Source organism: Leptidea sinapis, chromosome 19 (assembly GCF_905404315.1).
Source record: "Leptidea sinapis chromosome 19, ilLepSina1.1, whole genome shotgun sequence".
Classification (NCBI taxonomy): Eukaryota; Metazoa; Arthropoda; class Insecta; order Lepidoptera; family Pieridae; genus Leptidea; species Leptidea sinapis.
The window spans coordinates 8,699,940-8,721,726 of NC_066283.1; the positions used below are offsets into that span (position 1 = coordinate 8,699,940).

General features: G+C 33.4%; 1 protein-coding gene across 1 annotated transcript in view; it reads right to left on the minus strand.

Annotated features, from left to right (window-relative positions):
* Nucleotides 1-21,787, minus strand: part of LOC126969776 (carbonic anhydrase-related protein 10) — a 58,450-nt gene that overhangs the window by 5,094 nt on the left and 31,569 nt on the right. Inside the window, exons 4-8 of the mRNA XM_050815338.1 lie at nt 14,823-14,959; nt 12,183-12,374; nt 8,630-8,725; nt 5,123-5,189; nt 3,435-3,589 (exon numbers count right to left, since the gene is read on the minus strand). Of these exons, the coding sequence (XP_050671295.1) occupies nt 3,435-3,589; nt 5,123-5,189; nt 8,630-8,725; nt 12,183-12,374; nt 14,823-14,959 (647 nt within the window). The remainder of the gene's footprint in view (nt 1-3,434; nt 3,590-5,122; nt 5,190-8,629; nt 8,726-12,182; nt 12,375-14,822; nt 14,960-21,787) is intronic.

Here is a 21,787-nt window from a genome sequence, read left to right on the forward strand (position 1 = left end):
AAACGAAAGTAACTAACTCAAAGTAGGAATATATTTTCTTAATAAACTTAATTAAGAGAAACATACATATTATTAAGTAACTCTCTAGACCAGTGGTCGGCAAGTAATTTTAGGTGGGGTCCAGATACTGTGGAAATTTTTTAATGAGGTTCAGAGAAAAACAACTGATAAATAGTATGTGCTACGTGGACAACACTGAAAATGTTTAGAACTGGCCAGTTAGAAATATTGCTAATGAAAACTTTTTTTGAATTTCAATTTTAGAACTCTTTGGTAACCTAAGGTTAAGATGCATTCATTTGTCATTTGTTGTTGTGAATTGGCAGCAAATCTAAAACTCTTGTTATACGTGAAAATGAACCTAACGTGAGAAAATTTTTAGACAATGATTTATTATGACTTTCGTTGTGGGCTTACTCAAAAACAAAGCTATGATAGGCTGCGATTAGCATTTCTTAAAATGAAGCCCCATCTCGTGCCACTATTTTCAATTGGTTTAACGAGTTTAAGCGTGGACGTAGCAATCCTTTAACAGCGACTACCGAAGATAGCATCAGTGCTGTGCGACGCATGATAGAGGAGAATAAGAGAATGACAATAATCAGTCCTGACCTGGCGCCCTGCAACTTTAATTTATTCCCAAGAACTAAAGATAAAATTCTAGGTATCCGCTTGACGAGCCCTGAAGATGCGGTGACAGCGTACGAAAATGCCATAGAAGAGACCCCCAGGGAAGAATGGGCTAACTGCTTTTCTTAGTGGTTCCATCGAATGCGACGATGTGTAGAGAGGAACGGAGATTACTTCGAAAAACAATAAAAGTATTGGCAACTTTCTACATTAAGCCGTGTTTCCAATAAAATTCAGATTTATAAAACACAAGGCCTTAAATTAATGCGAGAAACTGCACCCACGACGGTCTTAAGCCAAATTTTTAAAGTTTGTTTCTCGAGAAGCGTGAGCGTCCTTTAATCTTGAAAGATATTTGTTTTTCTAAAACTGTTTTCTAAAAATGTCGAGCATGCAAAGATTGTAGAGTCATATTTTTCATTATCATATTTGGCTTTAAAATATTATTTCAATAAGTAAAGGTATATTATACCTTCTTTATGTTTTAATTATTACCTGGTATATTTTTGGCGGTCCGAGGTTCGACCTATCGAAGTCCGCCTGTTGCTGACTCTTGCCCTAGAACGTTGTCTCTGTCACATACCTACTCACGATATGCTGAATTTGAAACTTAGTGTCGGCAACGGAAACGCAAGCGATGGGTATGAAACCACCAATTAAATTTTCATTACCTACTCTTATTTATCATAATTTTGATTATACCGTAATTTTTTTATATATCTCGCTTGATGAGAATTTTTTATTGCATTTACTACACAATCTAACCATGAGCAGACTTCTGTCACCGAGGTCTTACTATCTAAACGAGCTATTAACATAAGTATATACGCCGCATGAGTCATCAAAAAATGAAATAATATAATAATGAATATGGTATATACCATATTTTAAAATTCATTTTATAAAACTTTGAATTCATAATTGGCCAAGCGATGACTTTATAACTGAACACTTCAGAACAACTTTTCGATTTCTTAGAAGTGCCTCATAACTTTATAGTTGCTAACTAAATACGCTTAACTTTGAATATGAAGAGTGCTTTATTTATAGAATGCAAATACTTATAAACATGCTTTAACTATTGCGAAATATTCAATTAAGCAAAAGTTGACATTAATAAAATAGTGATTAAACGTGCCGGTAGCAATGCTATTAAAATAGTATGTTACTTAACATATGAGCAGTTCACTTGTGTGTTCTTAATTTAAAATAAACTAGAGTTTTTGATTAAGCCGTTATAGTGAGCGTACTTGCTTACGAGCGTGAACACTGAACAAGCTTTCAGTTTGATTCACAAGTACCCACTTGACGACCCCGATTTTCAGTCGGACTCGAATTTCAGTTATTTCTCTTATTTAGAATTATACTTTTAGACTTAATTCAAAGCTTTGTAAGCCATAGTTATTTTAACTTTGTGATTTATGGAGATTTTATGTAACATTTTAACTATAATTTTTATTAGAGTTCGCCTGTAGTAGTTATGAATTCCAATCACATAATAACATGTATAGACTACATACAAACATGTACTTATTTTCTTTGATTTTTCTTATTTGTAGTAATGTTCAAACCGTAGGTTTAATTTAGTTTACTTCATTTGTTATATAAGTCGGTAGTCACATCCAGTCCTTCTTATTCCATATAAATATAAATATTGAAGGTGTTTTTATTTAATGTAAGTACATTCATTTGTTGCAATTGTTCACATTTTTTGATTTTCATGCTTAGCATAGTAACTTAAAGTAACATAATATTGTATTATTATGTTAAATTCTCATTAAATCTTATGAGAATAAATGTCTTTATATCGAAACAACATGGCGTGCGTGAACGATGCATTATCTTTTTTTAGAATTTATTGGAGGTTATACAGTTGTTATTTTAATGGAACTTCGACCACGCACAATCATATTATTTAATTAGCTTTCAGTTTTGACTGACGATCAAACTGATTACGTTTGATTTGACCATTTCACATTTATTATTTATCTTGTGCGAAATCCTATCATTTTCTTAGATAAACGTAAAAAATAAAAATAATGGAACGTCCGGTCAACAACTCTGTGTAGAAGAGTAATCCTGGTGAGCAGTTATACAGGTATTTAAATTATATTATCTACCACAGGAACTAGTGATCCACACCCAAAACATTCATGTCCCTATGAAAGCTTAGAAAGCTTTAATTGTATGTAATTTTGATCGTCTTGTATGTCGGTGCGATATCAAGAAATATTATTATTATGATTATTATATCTGTCCAGCTATTTAATTTTAAAGATTGGTCAAAACAAGAATATGGAGTTATATAATAAAAAAAACAATTAGAAATATATAATTAATTTTTATTGTAATTAAAATATTTTCTTGGTTGGGTTGCATCATATTAGCTGTTACAGTAATTAAACATTAATAATAACGTTGTCTTTAACATACACTGCGGAATGTGTTGCACCATCGTTTTCCGTGGTATAGTTAAAGTTAGAAGTGAAATATAAAGTCAATATCGAATATTTATTTGAATCTCTTGACAGGTCCCAATTTAGCTATTTAACATTAACAATAGCTTTAACTGGCGAAGTTTGGTCGGTTACGGTTATCAGTTAAAGTTATGACGTCATCTTAAAATAGTTAAATGGTGCAATGGTACTTTAAAATTTTTGTTATTGCTAAAGTTAGTTGTTGCAACCCAGCCTAAGTGGAATTAAGCACCAAAAGGTGTATAAAAAATAAAGAATTGATATTTGGTAAGTGAGAGTAAATATAGTTTTTAGTAAAAGGTATGTTATTGAATAAAGAAGGCTTACCTGTTGCTTTGTTATATAAATAGGTTTATTGATGATAATCCAGGTAACAGTCTCGTAGCAGGCAGGTGCTGTGGTGGAGCCGTCGTAGGTCATGTAGTAGTCAGTATCGGGGAGTAACCCACGAACAGACAGACGGTTGACAGGCATCTCTGCTCCTGCAACATTCAACTGGACATAATAAAAAATAACTAAAATCACCATTGCTGTGTGCACGCTAACTATGGGCCTTATGAGGAAGCTCATTGACGATCAGGGGGCAATGGAAGGGATATTGCTCGGAGTCTCCCTGCGAGATCGAATCAGAAATAAGGAGATACGTAGGAGAACCAAGGTCACCAACATAGGACAGATGGTTGCGAAACTGAAGTGTCAGTGGGCAGGGCACATAGCTTGACAGACAGATGGCTGTTCAGACAGTAATGTCCTCGAATGGCGACCACGTACCGGAAGACGTTGTACCGGTAGGCTCTCTACAAGATGGACTGACGATCTGGTCAAGATCGCCGGAGTAGGTAGGATTAGGACAGCGCTGGACCGATCGTCAAAATATTATATAGTTTATAAGAAAAACCATTTATAAAAGGCCAAAATTTATGGATGCTGCGGAGCTTGATCCTGTGCCTGCAGATATAACGCTTCTGGCACTCTGAACCTCACCCACTGACGTATCGTCCGTAAAGCTTGCCAAGCTGATTCAACTGTCGTGGCTTTATGTAGCTTGATTTCATTGAATGAATATTCCACGAAAACCTCCACTGCTGGCCAAAGGCCCAAATATCTCCAAGACGATCAGTGGGATCTGCCCTATTCATCCTATATATATCTTGACAAGATCGTCAGTCCATCTTGCCTACCAACACTACGTCTTCCGGTATGTGGTCGCCATTTGAGGACCTTACTGCCCCAACGGCTATCTGTCCGTCAAGATGTGTGCCCTGCCCACTGCCACTTTAGATTCGCAATAATTTTGGCTATGCACCGACATAGCCCAAATTAACATATTAGTTTGGTTATACTACAAATCTCCTCATTTCTGATTCGATCTCGCACGGAATTAATTTTTTAGTGTCAATTAAACGTAAAAGTCAATTAATGTTTAAGTGGTTTTATAGTTTTAACAAAATCAGTTTAAATTTGAAACATAACTGCTTGATGGCCAACCTTATTATATTGAACCTTTCCCTAATTGTCCCTTTAGTGATAGTTCACCTATAGACAGCTGTTATCTCATCATTTATTAATTAATTCCTATATACGATCGATACATAAACTACGTAACTCATAGTGCGTTAATACAGTGCGGGACTTTGTCTTTTTTTATACGAGCACTCGTCCGCAACCCCCCTCCTGTCCCCGTAGTCTTACGTTGTTTCTGTTGCAATGAGACAATTTTATAACGTGTAGTCTCAGATAATTTATACCACTAGATGGAGCCTCTTGCTGCTAGATGATGAGACATGATAACGATGAAAGGCTAGGCTTATTACTTTAGTGTGCTCGTATTCCCCCATATAGAGGTTAACTGTCAACCTCAATTTGTTTGACGTTTTCTCAGCTGTCACCGTCTATGTTAAAATTTAAATGATCTTATTACAAGAGTTTTTATTTTAGTTAATTGTAGTGCATAAAATTGTTTGCAATTGCAAAAGATTTGCCAAAGAATATGTTTTGATAAAAACTATACATACCACCATATTTTATGTTCTCTAATTCTTCCGTTAATATCCTCAACTCCGGATTTGATAAATCACCCAGCTACGGAAACAAAGTAACTATTAATTGGCATAATAATACTTCCAAACCAGAGTATAAAACAAATGATTCTAAGATATATACTGAAAAACAAAAACAAAGTAAATCTATAATGAAACCTAATACCAATTCTGAAATATTACAATTAATAGTAACAAGAAACTTTATTAAAAGTCTTTTATATTAAATTCACGATTAAAGCAATTTCCTACTTCTGCCCTAATGAACTATGTTATTAATTTCATGTATCGCTATTCCATACGTGCATATTAGCATGACTTGCATTTTAGTCCACCAATAAGCGCAGTGCAGCAAATTAATTTATTAGTATACAAAGAGGAAGTTACACATTGATATCTCATTAGATCTCAGACGAAACTTGTTTGCCTTTGCGATACACTTTACCCGGCCGATACCGGGCAAAATATGAAGGTGGCACAAACACGGCCCCTCAGAGACAACATCCAACCTGCTCTCATTAAGTAGCAGTAAAACGATCGAATAGTTACTTTGTGAGACAACTAGCTTGTAAAATGAACGATAAAATCTTTACTGACCTAATTTCTTGCGTGCGTAACGATGGGACGAGATTCAATATTGATTCTATTATTTATTAAAGAAATGGCTGAAATACTAGTTAAAACTAGTTAAAGTAATACTGATGACGTATTTATGTACATCTGACGTGAAATTTCTCTGAAAGTCTTGTAGACGATTATTAATTTGTATTCGTTTTGATTAAATTGGTGCTTTTGTTTTACTGGTATCCAAATATCGTGGAAATTATAATTGGTATAGGCTTGTCTATTGAGAAATTTAAGTTAAGAACAGGGTGTAGGCTCAACTAATATAGCTGCGAGACCTGATGATGAAAATACTAGTTATAGATAGGTTACATTATCACTATGCCATTTACATCTAGAAGAAATTGAAATGTATGCATTAAATCATATATTTTATATCATATTTAAAATTTATATTGAATGGTGGGCATGCCGCAACTAAAAATGTTTAACGACATTTTCAATCAAATATTGAAATATTTCAAATATTAATGTGCGTCTACTTAATATAAGTATTTTACAAAATTATTAGTATAATTCAATCATTGATTTATAGTACCGTAATACAGGTTGTATTGCAAAGTAATGGAATTTTTTTCTTAATTTTAAATTAGTTCCTCGGTAGATAAATATTTTTTATCAATTGAAGTATTTACAAATAGAAAAAATGAACGATGAAGATAGAACAATTAGAAAGAAGAGCAGAAAAATACATCTATTTTTATTAATTCAAAAACAATCAGAACTTTTTCAACGCGAATTGTTTTGTTATTGTATCGTGATTGTTAAATAAATCACGCTGTATTGTTGTTCAGACTCTTGAAAACAATGAAGTTACGAAGGTAAATACTACGAAGGTATATACCAGTTGTTAATTTGAACTAATAGCATCGGCTAATCCAATAGTGCGCAGAAGTCCAATTTCCTTAATTAACTACTCCCAATTTGGGTGGTAGCTCTATGAAAAGGTGTGCCGTCGATGATAACGTGGCATCAATAACTCACACCGCGCTACGTGTAATATTACGATCAAAAGATATTTTCAGACTCTGATTATTTTTGAAATGAATACTTCTTTAAGTGTGGTGAGAATTCACATATTTATAGAAGAGCGTACGGTTAAATCAATGTTTAATAAGCGCACATTCTCCTGCAACACCTGCTGGCTATTTAGAAAAGGAAACATCCTGGAAACATAAATGTTACTATTCTGGCTAGGTCGATCCATAGAAGCTCATATTGTATTGCATTGTACAGTGCACCGGCTCAAAGATGTCTATGAGGCCTTCTGTTTTAAGGAGCTTTAATTAGTTCACAATACGAGTGGTTGGTTGTCATGGAATTTATTTTTATACTATTCAAGTTAAGGTCTCCTGTATCAAGGCAACGGAATCTATGAAAGTTATTTTTTATTCACTCTAACACATTAGTTTTGAATAATAATTAGTTCCTACTAGATCCGATAACAATACCATATGATAATCATTTTGGGCTTATTTCCTAATTACAATTAGCAGGATAATTAAGTATGTATATTACTATAGATAACCTTTATGTGTAGATATTTTTAACAAAAGGTTGTCAACTCTTATTTAAATTACGTCAGCTTAGAAGGAACTTACTGTATATATGTATACGTAAATTTCTCTCCTTGAATATAAATATTTATTATAATATTATTACAAAGGCGTACTATGATAAAATCGGTGATCTTATTTGGTTATTATTAATGTGATATAAAAAATCGTCAGGCCATAGTTTGCTTAATTAATTTTTAGCTTGATTAAGACGACAACGAAAACGAAAAACAAAGTTTAAATTTTCTGAATAATATCGAACTAATTAATTATTACTACAAATGCCTGAGGGTATTACAAAATTCGACATTTCAGTTTATAAACACTTTATGATTGGAAGTAATTGAAGAATTTATTATTAAGTTATTCATCCATTGTTTTCGGTCTTGTCAGTAGAAACGTAAACAATATACAAACTAAGAGCATACACTCAAAATAATAAAAGAGGTAGCACGTACGCAAACTGTGTACTTTTTTAAATATGTCAAAAAATAAAATAATATAGTCAATGAAATGAACATCATTTCGTTACAATACAGAACATATCTATCAAATTAAGTTTCAACGAAATAATAATGTTAATAACGAAAATGTTAACGAGAAAATTTATTTATTGTGTTATGGCTGTTGTATTATTTGAACAATTTGTTATGTTTTTGAAGTGATAAACCTCACTTCTGGGATTAATTACACAAATAAAACTGATAACAAAATTTTACGAACGACGCGGGACTATAACCCGCGACCTCTCGCGTTCCGTGCGAGTGCTGTTTCCAACTGAGCTAACCGTTCGAGTGACGTATCGTCATAAAATCTTGTATGCTTTGTTCAACTCTCAGGTAGTGGCTTCATCTACAGGATCTACTTTACAGATAACCTGCTCAACCCCAATATTTGCATATTAGGAAATTGACTTGAGATGTCGCTCTTGTAAATCTAAACAATTTGTTATGTACGCATGAGGTCATAGGTTTGTTTTCAGTTTTATTTGTTAAATAGTACTGTGAAAAAATTCATATAAAAACTATGTTATGTGATAAGATATAGTTTTTTATATTTATTTATTGATGAATGAGAAATGGAGAAAAACGGTACGCATGAAGATAAGCCATTATAGGTTTTTTTAGTTTTACATTTGTATTTCTTGAGGGAAAAACATTTTTATATAAATTTCAATTTATTCACAAGTTTACGCACGCAATAAAATGGTACTGAATTATTTCCACCCTTCCTATTTGTGTACTTATTATAGTGTTTATAGTTTAAGAAAAAAGTTTTCATGTAATAACCTGTATTTACTTACTTGTAAAAGTAATGAAATTGATACAATGCCCTGAGCTTTATGAATAGCTTCTGAAAAGTTTGAATACAGCTGTGAATTGAAACCAAATATTTGAATCTGCAACAAAAGAATTCCAAATTTATTTCAATTTGAATACAAAGAAAATTTATTACATAAAACGTTAACCTCTTATCGATAACAATGTTCAATTTTCTTCTTTCGAAGTTTCAATTGTATCTTCTTTTAATATTAACGAAAATTTTCCTTCGTTTAGTACTGCTGTTGTATTTTATTCTTGTTTCCTATAAAATATGCAAGTGATTTTTCAAATATAAGAAATTTAAAGGAGCCTTAGTAACTTCTTCTAACATGAGTTATCTGACTTGTCATACCTACAAATGTTTTACGAAATACAAAAGAATTGCTAATGTTAAATGAGATTTAGATTTAGAGTTTCTTATCAAATTCTGCCCAGCTCCTAAGAACATAAAATCTTCGAATATATTTCGTTCAATATGTGATTATAAATCCTATTTTTAATTAAAATTAATTTATTTCAATTTAAGAATAATATTCCAAATATTTAATCAGCCATGTCAATATAAAAGTCGTAAAACCAACAGACGGACAGATTTTTTTTTTACATTTCATAATTGTTATTTAATCTATTAAATATTATATAAATCAAATCAAAATGATTTTATTCTGGTCAAGGAAATGACACTTGTACGTCAAAATTTATAATACACTATTATAATTTTATGTGTAAATGGTGACACACCACTTCGGAATATTAGATTACTATTTATAGCTTAATCGCTAAACAAACTATTTTCATTACAATATATTATATACTAAAACGCCAAATATTCTGAGTCTTACACGTAAATTATAAATATAAATTCGAATTAATAAATAAAACACAATAGTTATTGAGTACAGTATATGCATAAATCCACACACACTATCTATACTCTATACTAATATTATAAAGCTGCAGTGTTTGTTTGTTTGTTTGAACGCGCTAATCTCTGGTACTACTGGTCCGATTTCAATGATTCTTTCAGTGTTGGGTAGTCCATTTATCGAGGAAGGCTATAAGCTATGTTTTTTTTTCAAAATTAGGGATCCGTAATAAAATTGCTATTTTGTAACACAAGGTGTAAAATCGAAAACCTATTTTTGCGTGCGCTGCAAAAACTATTGACAATAGAACAAAATGATGTACAGGCATGACATGATGATGATACAGCATTATAAAGATTAATATAAATCGCTAACCACTCGGCTATACAGGCCGTCGTATATATATATATATATAACATAATATCAGTAAGTTAAGAAATCATATGAAGTGAAATAAATACACGCGTGAATAAACACGTGATTTCGGGTTTAACGTGAGTGCGCAAGAATTTGTCACATAAATAAACAGCAGTCACGCTTGAGTTGGCCGACTCGGTTTGGATTACTTTTGGGATCTTGGCGTTTTCGAACACCCCGGGAATACGCGTGAAACATCTGTTACACTTTCTTTTGAAGTCGGAAAAGAAAATCGCGTCGGCATTCTAATGTATCGACAACGAGATGCGGCGGTTGAAAGATGTTCGTGTAGATAAATACGGTAAATGTAATTACTCCCGTCAACGAGTTTGTTTGCACGCCTCGTGATTTTTGTAAGTCTTTTAACGGAAAACTGGATTACGCTAAGCCACATCGTGGTATTATAAGAAATTACCGTGTTTATATAATATATTAGCGTATTTTGCTTATTCGAAACGTGTAGTATAAAGGATTAGTTATAATGTGTTTTTATTATTAACGTGCTTATATGTTTAAATTTGGAATAAGCTTTTTATGAATAATACTTCTATATATTTGCGAGTATTTTGTGAATTTGAGTATGGATGATCAAAAAATCTAGTAACAGTAAATTAAATTATTTGTTGAACTTATTATAATATTATATACAATATTCAATTAATTATGATACTACTAGCTGACTCGGCAAACGTTGTTTTGCCATATAAAGTATAATTCACGCGATAGTTTTATAAATAATAAATAGCCTATGTGTTATTCTGGTGTGTAAGCTATATTATTGTAAAGTTTCATCAAAATCCAATCAGTAGTTTTTGCGTTAAAGAAGTTCAAACATACATCCAGACATACAAACTTTCACATTTATAATATTAATAGGATTAATTACTGCTATATGATGCTACTATCAATTATACTATTAATTAACAAGCCGTTTCATTAATTCATAGTTTATAGAAAAAGCAAAGAAACATTTTGATTAATCCGAAGATAAATTATTATTATCTAAAATTGTGTCAAATAGAATGAAATTCTGGAATTCTTCGGACATATTAGATGACAAGGTAGATGGCAAACGTCCCAGAGGACGCAGTGCCACGAGATGGTAGGACCAAATACAATCTTCTCTGAACATCAACTTCCACAATGCCCTTCATGAAGCTAAGGATCGCAGCAGATGGAGGGAAATCCATGGAAGTACGGGAGAAACAGATGCAGCGGGGGATTCATCGCGGACACTCAGTAATGAGGAAAACGACGCGAGGAGGAGGAGAATCAAATAATGTGTTACAGACTAAAGTAGTAATTATAACAAATATAGCATTACTTTGATACATACACAATGAATTATACAGTAATAGTCGGATATTTGGAGTTTAAAATTTTGGATGAATGGAGGTTGTCTTACTCTGGACCTACTAACTTATTTTAAAAATTCTGTTATCAATAGAAAGCCTCATTGTTTGTGAGTGTCATAGGGCTATATATTAACCCGAAAAATTAAAATACTTTTTCGTGGTAGTAGGATTTGCAAAGTAAGTTGTAGAAAAGACGGTTGAACGAATAAGTTTCTTAGGTACGTACGCTGTCTTAACGATGAGAGATATAATATGATTGTTGTAATTATGCATATAGCAGCATTAACAGAAAACCAACCAATATACAGTTACACTGGTAAATGTAGACAAAGTGGTGGGTTATAATTAGTTTATTACTAAGATTATAATAGTTTATTGCTAATTTAAAGAAATAAACATTTTTACTGTTATATCTCAAAATATTCTTGATAATGTTCTGTATGGTTATAAACATCTTAACGATTTTGCTAGAAACTGTTAACACGAGGAAAAAACATAAACACATTTTATGCCTACTACTCGGTTAAGTCAAGTTACTAAGTCTTTTATTGGGCGATTTATATGCTTTTACTATATTAATCCAGTACTAGTTAAATTTGATTGTACGATATTCCATAATATATTGTAACTAAATTAAGAAAAAAAGCCCACTGAGTTTCTTGCACCAGTTCTTCTTCCGTCTGAATCATACTATTTCGAATGGGTGGTAGTTTTTGACGTTCAAGAAGTGATTTTTAATCATATTTCTGAATATTTGAATTGAATTTATTATTCTAGTTATTGTCTATAACAATTCCAATACAGTGGTTTACAGATAAAGTCAGCTTACATTGAAACACGTCGCTCATCCAGAAATAAACATAAGAAGAAAGATAATATAACAATAATTGACTTACCTCGGCTGGAAACGAATATCCATTAATAGCGTGTTCGGATCCGAATTGATCGTGAAGTCCGTAATGTATGTGTATCTCGTGGAACTGATACTTGTAAGAGAGAGGCCCGCCCGTTATATTAATGTGATGACGAGTCTCGTTCTCAACTGTGAAGATTACCGAGTGGCCTGTATTGCTTATCAAGCCGTTTATCTACAACAATAGAGTATATCAGGCTTAGAGTCTTGAAGATGTAAGGAGCTTTTTATTATGTAATAGGAGGACAAACGAGCGTACGGGTCGCCTGGTGTTAAGTGATCACCGCCGCCCACAATCTCAGGTCACTAGCTTGTCACTATTATATAGATTACGGCTTAGAGAGAAGTGAAGTGAAATAAAATGAAATTAATTTACTGTATATCTATTTATAATACAAACAAAACAAATCTTATAACTATATTTACAATACTACGACTACATAAAATTAAAACTATCGTTACGTGGAAGCGTACCAAGAATACTGGCAGCATTACCGCGTTGGATAGCAAGGCTGATCCGTTGACCGAAATAGCTGCCAGCGCTTGGGTTTCCAGTAGCCTTATTGAGGCGCGAAGAAAGTATTTTGAACATTCTCCGCGCCTCTGGGCCCCACGGGCCAAGTGTCTCGACATCAAACGGCACAAAGATGTATGACTCACTGAGACCAACATATTTGCGACGCTTGCTGTCTTTGGCAGTCGAAGCAGCAGCCCCAGCACCAACTGACGTAACTCGGACATGAGAAGGAGCCAGAGTGTCGATGCAAGTAGCGTCCCACACCAGCGCCCTTCCCCGTGCCTAAGCCACCAGCGTCATTCCATCAGGACGCTTGCCATCGCTGCGGGTAATACCATTTGGCTCTAAAACAGCTGGTATATTAACAGCGGCAAATTACCTGCGGATGACTTCATTAATGCTGGCGTGACGACTGATACGGCCTGCCGATTTTAGGCAAGATAACCCGTGACGTCCAAGAACATCCACCTGAACGCTGTTTAACTTATAGATAATTTATTGTAGTCTTCTGTTCGCCTAATTTAAATAAGCATGCAAATAATTTTTTAGCATCAAATAACATGCAATAACTAAATAACGTTTACTTGAAATTAAGAATATTCCTTAAGACTATAAATTTTTTGTCCATTAACCATTTTAAACAGGAGTCCAGAAAATTCTTTCAGTGGTAAGTTTTTTTATTCTAGCGGTAGATGATTGAATAATTTTATACACATTGCGTAGCTACTATTAAAAGCTTGATATAATTCTGTTCTGTGACAGTGGATCCTGTGAAGTTCTTTATGATTCCACAGATTGGGAATGGAGCGACCACCCTCAGGCTATTAAATAATTAATTGTGTAATATTACTTTGTAAACATATTTTTTCGATGAAAAAAAAAGTCCGCTGAGTTTGTTGCGCCCGTTCTTCTCAGGTCTGAGGCATTCGTTTTGGAATGGGTGGTATTTTTCGACTTTCAATAAGTGATGTCACATCCTATTTTGAATAAAAATATTTGAATTCGAATGTGAAATAAATTCGGGTGCAACGAGGATTTAATTCAATTGCCTTTTTAAATAAATAATTATTTTATTTTACTGGCGATAAGGCGATACTCTATTTTAATAATAGAGAATTAGCTAGTATAATAATCCAAATTCTAAGGAGCTAATTTCAAGCCTGGCTGACTATTTACGACTTGTAATTCAAAATCGGTTACAGTAACAAAAGATTCTCCTTCCTTTTTTATCTTGCTAGATTTCCGTTAGAAACGCTCTTCTCTCCCACTTTGTTTGTCTATATGTTGGTATATTGTCTGTCTACCAGTGGGAGGCTCCTTTGCACAGGATGCCGACTAGATTATGGATACCACAACGACTCCTATTTCTGCCGTGAAGCAGTAATGTGTAAGCATTACTGTGTTTCGGTCTGAAGGGCGCCGTAGCTAGTGAAATTACTGGGCAAATGAGACTTAACATCTTATGTCTCAAGGTGACGAACGCAGTTGTAATGCCATTCAGAATTTTCGGGGTTTTTCAAGAATCCTTAGCGGCACTGCATTGTAATGGGCAGGGCGTATCAATTACCATCAGCTGAACGTCCTGCTCGTCTTGTCCCTTTATTTCATAATAAAAAAAACATCTGTCTATGGCCACTACAACAATAAGTCCTAAGGAAATGACATAATGATCGATATGTAATTTAAAAAAACCGGACAAGTGCAAGCCAGTCCCACCGAATTTCATAGGTCAGCGAAATAGTATATAAATTTTGATACCTTTAAAAGTGTCAAAATATACGATTTTTGCGGCATAAATGGCCGTATCTTTTTTTACATTAACTTAGAAGTTTGATTTTTTATTTATTTGTTTGTATGCCAACATCCCATTATCTTTATTCTCAAATGAGAGTATAAATGTACAGAATTCAACGGATTTTTATTCTATTGAATATTATAAATTTCAAACGAAAATATGACTTCCAAGTAACCAAATAAAGCGAGAAATCGAATGTGATCGTGTGGACATATGGACCTGTGGAACGCTAAAAGTTAAACTATACTATATATATAATTTCAACTCGACTACTCGTCTATAACTATAATATTAAAGCATTCAATACATACCCTATGCTTATCTATGTGCAAAAACCTCAGATTCGGATCGAAGAGTAATTTTTCTGGTTCGAGATTGACTGGTGACTGTCGGCGACCTTTGTTGCAGAGTGACCATTCTGGATTGATCAGTCCCCAAAATGCAGGACCTGTGTTCATTAAAAAAAAAGATAATTTCAATGTAAAATATAAACTGAAATCATTTATACGTCTAGGTAGATGTGAAAAAGTCGAAAAAAATTGTTAAAACTTAACCTCTATTATGAGCTTTGCACGCAAAGACGTGTTAGATGTAGCTTGTAATTTACACCAAAGTAATAAACCGGGCCTGTTTTCATCGGTTGTCGAGCAGAAAGAGATTCTATCTGGACATCAAAATTTTTATTTAAATAAACTTTTAAATAGCGCGACACAAACATAAGAACACAATTATCATTTAAATAAAGGTGTTGTTTTAAGACTTCATTATTTACTTTTTTGTCATTATTTTACTAAATCGTACAAATAATAGTCTTAAAGTCATAATAGAGAGTGATGCGTTTAATGATTTGATGCCAAATTGAATATATTAATAGTATTTTATGCAACAGTTGTATATTGAACCACGAGCGTTTCTTGGCCTAGTTATACAACATGTCGTTTACAATATTTTTCAACAACTAGGTTATTATCCAAATGATTTGAGTTTTCTTCAGTGTTAATTCCGTCAATATTTGTCTTTAAACTCAGTCTCGTGCCAGATTTTGGCGAGTCAACACGTCCTGAGGATGCCTCGTGTAGAGGCGAAACACGCGTTGAATTGTTTAAAGACAAATATTGGCGGAATTAACACTAAAGAAAACTCAAATCATTTGGATAATTATTATGGATTTCCGCAAAGTAACGCCTACTTCAATAAAAAAACTAGGTTATTTTAAGTTAAATAAACAAATATCACAAATTTTCTAGTTGCCGCTTAAATGTTATGTGGTTACTGTCTAACGAATGAGTAAAAAATATTCTATGAATTTATTGAATCATTGAGACGTACAACTAGGCAAAATGCAATTCTAGGTTTAATTGTGACTGTGACTCAAAAGTAACAGTGACAAATATATGTTACAAAATACTAGTAGTTATTAAAGTAACTACTAATTAGTACTTCTAGTACTACTTAGTAGTTACTTTAATACTTTGTAAATATACAACCTTTGGTAATATACAACCTACTGTACTGGAGCGTATATTATTCGTTGTTTTGTGTTACTTGTTAGAGCATGTTTTACGTACTTCTTTCTCTTGTGGTAACTTCGAATTTCAAAAGTTCTATATGCTGTGGTAAAGCAGAACTTACATAATTCTTTAAATAATTTTGATGTAATAAAAATAATTATTAAACTTTCGTATGTTGAATAGATGCTTATTCTAACCCAGTACCTACATTATTAATAATTGCCCTATACAATGAAATTAACAAGATAATACTAATAAATATCATAGAAATATTATATTACGCACCTTCGGAGAAAAGTAGGTCATTCTTATCCGCGGAATATTCAATCGCGGGTGGCAATGTCCAACTTATCTCACGTGGAAACAACATGTAGAGTGAAACGTGTAATTTTTTTCCCACCTGGATGTAAAGCTCGCTTTTAGTCCTAGGTAAGAGGCACAAAAGTCGTTTTGCTTGGAGAGAATCGGCCAACAGTATTCCGCGGATGAGAACGACCTCCTTTTCTCCCTAGGTGCGTAATACACTATGTCAGTAGGTACCATACATTATTAAAGTTGCAGGTACTATAAAATTATCAATATGTATTTTTCCTACGAATTTTTGAGCCGTATTATGCTGCTCGTAGGCACAAAATAGCTGTTAATTAATACGAATACGAAAAATATGAGAAATAAATATAATAAGATATTGAACGGCACAGACGTGCTTTGTCTGTTAGGTGTAATATGCTGTCGCGTCGCTTTTCTAAGTGTACTGACCCAGTGAAGGTGACGCTGCTTAGAGCTTACTGTCTAAGCTTCTATACATGTCATCTTTGGGCGAAGTACACCAGGCGTGCCATCAACAACATCAGGGTGCAATACAATGATGCATATCCTATCCTGATGTAGTTGCCTCGGCCGTATAGCGCGTCGGCCATGTTCGCCGAGGCCAGATTACCGGATTTCTTTGCGATCATGAGATCGCGTATCGCAACATTCTGGAGCCGATTGCAAGAATCCAAGAATGAGATCCTGAGCACGCTAGCCGGGTGTATGGATTGCTCAATATGTATCAATATATCAACAAGCATTATCGTTCAGTGCACCAGGAGGCTAATAGGAAATAAATAGACCTGAATACAGAATTGTATTTTAATTTAATTAATTTTAAATTAATTGGATTATATTATTTTACTTTATACATAAATTATTGTAATTTTAACTGGGCTCATATACCTTTTAATAAAGATATATTATTATTATTATTACTATTATTAAATAAGTAGATATTTACTGGAAATAAAAACGTTTTTAAATGTACTTTAATATGTTACTAGCCTACATTTATTATCTAATCAAATAGTATGTTAAATAAATGCATTAAAGCTTATGCATGCATTCTTTATGGACGAAAATAGCAGAAATCAAAAAATTCGGTAGTACGCATTTAATAGAAGATTTGATGTAGTGTAAATGACAGAGTTTATCTACTTTAAATACCAGATCCGACAACAGTATTTATCATGATATTATAAGGATCAATTTCTTACTACCAAATGTGCATCAGAAATTATTTTTTAGCTGTATTTATGGTTCACTATTTTGGCGATAGTGACTTACATATATGGATATATGCTGTCACGGGCATTCTTAAATGACAATTAAAGCTGTCCTGTGCTTCCCCGGGGCGTAAAAAGTATAGGGGAGTCTCAGGCCCAAGGGTGTCGTAAGAGGCAACTAAGGGCTTTTGAAAAGTGGGACGGTGGGTTAAGCTGCCGTCTTATGAGAATAAAGTAATGTCGTTGTTTGTATGGTTTACATTAAAAATAAGAATTCATACATAGTTGACTTAGTCCCGGGCGAAGCCAGTTTGATATTAAACCCTTTTCATCCGGTAATTAATTGTGTGAAAATTGCATTCTATTAGAATCCAACTCTAAGTAAAATATTGTACTTTTTTACATAATTAGTTGTTTAATTTTTCATAATATTTGTCTTTTATTTAATTTTTTGTGTTAGGGTTTTGATAGTGAAAACTGTATAAGTTAATGTATATCTTATTTTATTGTAATCATATTATTATACATACAATCTGAAGTATTTTTCTTACAAATGAATAAATAACACACGTTCATTTCGCTTTATAATATTTTTTTTTTCAATATTTACAGCAGCAATCTCAAAGTGTACTACTAAGGGCAATTTGATTATTATTATAAAATAACATTGTGTTTACTCCAATACAATTAAATAGAAAACATTTTATACACATTATTGCATTAATAATGAACTAATCAAAACTAAGTAAACACCAATAAATTGGACCCGCATTTAATAATCATGTTCGTTAGATAAGCGATTAGCAGAGCTTTGACTACGTTACAAATATCATTTATTCGTTTTATAATTATGGAAATTGTGCGTTCAATTTGAACAGAAAAGAGACCTAAATTCAAATTCAAATATTTTTATTCAAAATAGGATGATATCACTTATTGAAAGTAAAAAAGCGGCCAAGTGGGAGTTGGACTCGCCCTTGAAGGGTTCCATAGCAGCAAGTAACAATATAAAAGTTCTTGTAGTTCGTTATGACGCTTTATGACGTATGAAAAAAAACACTAACTAGATCTTGTTCAAACCAGTTTTCGGTGGAAGTTTGCATGGTAATGGACATCACATTTTTTTTTATCATTATATAATAATCCTCCTGTAACTTTTAGAAGACGAAGGGGGGGGGGGGGGGGTGGAAGTGGTAAAAAATGTAAAATGTGTCACTTGGGAAGTGTTTCTTGCGCAAACTATTCAGTTTAGGAAAAAATTATATTAGAAACCTCAATATCATTTTTGAAGACCTATCTATAGACACCACACGTATGGGTTTGATGAAAAAACATTTTGAGTTTCAGTTCTAAGTATGGGAACCCCCAAAATTAATTTTTTTCTTTTTTTTTGTGTAAAAATCTTAATGCGGTTCACAGAATACATCTACTTACCAAGTTTCAATGGTATAGTTCTTATAGTTTCGGAAAAAGTAGCTGTGACATACGGACGCACAGACAGACAGACATGACGAATCTATAATTGTTCCGATTTTTGCCATTTGGCTACGAAACCCTAACTAGCACCCATTCGAAATCAGCGTTCTTCTCGGGTCTGAGGCATACCTTTTCCAATTGGGTGTAGAACTACCACCAAAACGTTCTCGTCCCTTGTTCTTTTAAAAATACGCTAACTTCAAAAATCGGGAAACTTAAATACGAAAATATCCTTAACCTATAGAAATCCCATTATTTGTGTTGAAATAGTGTTGAAAACCACGTTAGTATTAAAAATTGCTGGTAATAATGGCCGTTTATCACTTAAGCATTTTATATTAAAAGTGCAAGTGGAAAGTCTTAGAAAACGCTCACGTCGACCCGGTATTTCAATATTCAAGAAAACTGCGCGGAAGTGGCCAAAGTGCTTTGGATAGTGTTCATGCTTTTATTATTTATGACCTTGAAAATTGCATGAACGTGGTAACTGTGCAGCCGTTGTGGTCACGCCTACTTTATATCGCAACGTTAAGTGAACTTTCCTTTATTGTAAATATTTTTTGGCACACGCTTCTCAGTGTGCATACGATGCCTGTTGTGAGGATAAAAAGTGCAATTATGTCAGCCGCAGAGTTCTAATTGCACATTTCGAAGCAAATTGTTCTCGTAGAGTGTATGGAGTGCCTATTCGAAGCTTTTTCCGATTATTTAACATCGCTATTGTACGGGTATTTCTATTATTATATACGCCAATAACATATGAATTGAATATAGGTACATACATGTCAATTTCGGGTTCGAATCCTGTTTGTTTTCGAGTCATGGATATTTGTATAATAATAATAGTATTTTCTGTGATAACGGCGAGTGTTCCTCGTTTAAATAAAACACTTTTTAAAGAATTAAAATGCGTGTAATTATAACTGTGTTTTGCATAATATTTCGCGTAAAAGTTACATTTTTATTATTATTTTTGTGAAGCCGACGTATCGTGGCATTTTCAGATTACGTGGACACGTGGATCAGGGGGACTATTTAAATTATATATGTAATAATACTTTAATGTAAGGGATATAAATTGGAGTTTTATTGAACCCTAAGAGAGATTGTATATATAGTCTGGCCATAAATACTGTTACAATTAAAAATAAACAAAATATTATATTCGAATTTGGAATCGGTCATTTTAAATGATTGTTCATTGAGTTTTCTCATTTTGGCGCCAATACATTTTACAATATTTTGCGATATTAAAAGAAAGAAGAAAGAATTCAAAGAAATCCTGTCCGAAAGCAAAAGATTTTATATTGGTAGACTTCGTCTCATAGCACCTAGAACCGTGTCTCGTATTTTAAAAGATGACTTGCAGCCTATAAGAGACGTACTGGTCATTTCTTAACTGATAATTTAAAAAGAATAGGGTGGTAAAATCGAAACAACTACAACAACTACTGAAGCGGTACGCAAAGGGAGGTCACAGAAAAATTTTGTTTAGGGCTGATTTTTTTTTTACAACAGAGCAACATTTTAACAAACAAAATGACCGTATTAGTCGATAGAGTGCAACGTGGGCTCTATCCGACTTCAGTGTTGGTTTGGTGGGGTATTAGCTATGAAGTATTGACTGAGCCATACTTTTGTGAAAAAGGTATCAAAACATCGGCACAAGTGTATCATGATACCATTGGAGAAGGAAGTGGAGCCCCTTAATAACACCATGTTCAATAACCATGAATAGTCCTGCGAGCAAGACTCGGCGCCGGGTCTTAAAGGTCTTAAAGGTCATCAGAGCTGAAGACTGGCTGTCGTCTAGTCCGGATCTTAATCCGCTGGATTTTCATTTATGGTCAGGATAGTCATTTATGGTTTAGAGAGTACGGCTTGCTCAAAACGCCATGATAATTGGGAGTCTCTAAAACAATCCGTACGATTGGCAGTGAAGAATTATTCCACGGAAAGAGTGCGTGCGTATTGATAACTGGCCTCAACGTTCAAAGGACTGTATTGCAGGCAATGGGGACTACTTCGGATAAGCTTTTGATGTTTTAAATTGTTTTATATTTATGTGTTAACACACTATAAAAGTGATAAATGTTATTTGCAATTTAATTTTGTTTTCTTTGTTTTAGTATTTATGACAAGACTAGGTATTTTTAATTACTTCATTAATTATGTGGGAAAAACAGAAAGAAGAAACTAAAATCAGAAAACATCCGCAATAAAACGAAAGTGATAGATACCCTTCAACATATGAAAAGGCTGAAGTGAAAACGGGCTGGTCATGTGGCCAGATCAACAGTTGGACACAAAGATGGTCACCAATTGGTCTGGTCACCAATCAATTGGTGGGCAAGAGAGACAGAGGAAGCCCTAAGGAACGATGGGTTGATGAGATCAAAAAAAATGCTGGACAAAACTTGACTCAGAAAGCAAAGTCAAGAACAACTTGGAAATTGTGCGAGGAGGCCTATTATACCCGCCTTAAGTATGAAAATATTATTTAAATTTATATATTTTTTATATTATGTTAGTTAAGGAAATAAAAGGGCTTTATTATTATAATTATGTGGAAAGCCATGTGATGTAAATGGCAGTATAATTGTGTTTTGTTTAGTGTTAATTAATTATTTTTCGGCTGGGACATGCTAAAATATTCAGGCTAATAGCAACCAAATGATTTTAAAATAGAACTTGCCTAGCCTGTAATTCAGTCTCTATTGTTTCTTAAGATAATAAGTTTCAATCGCA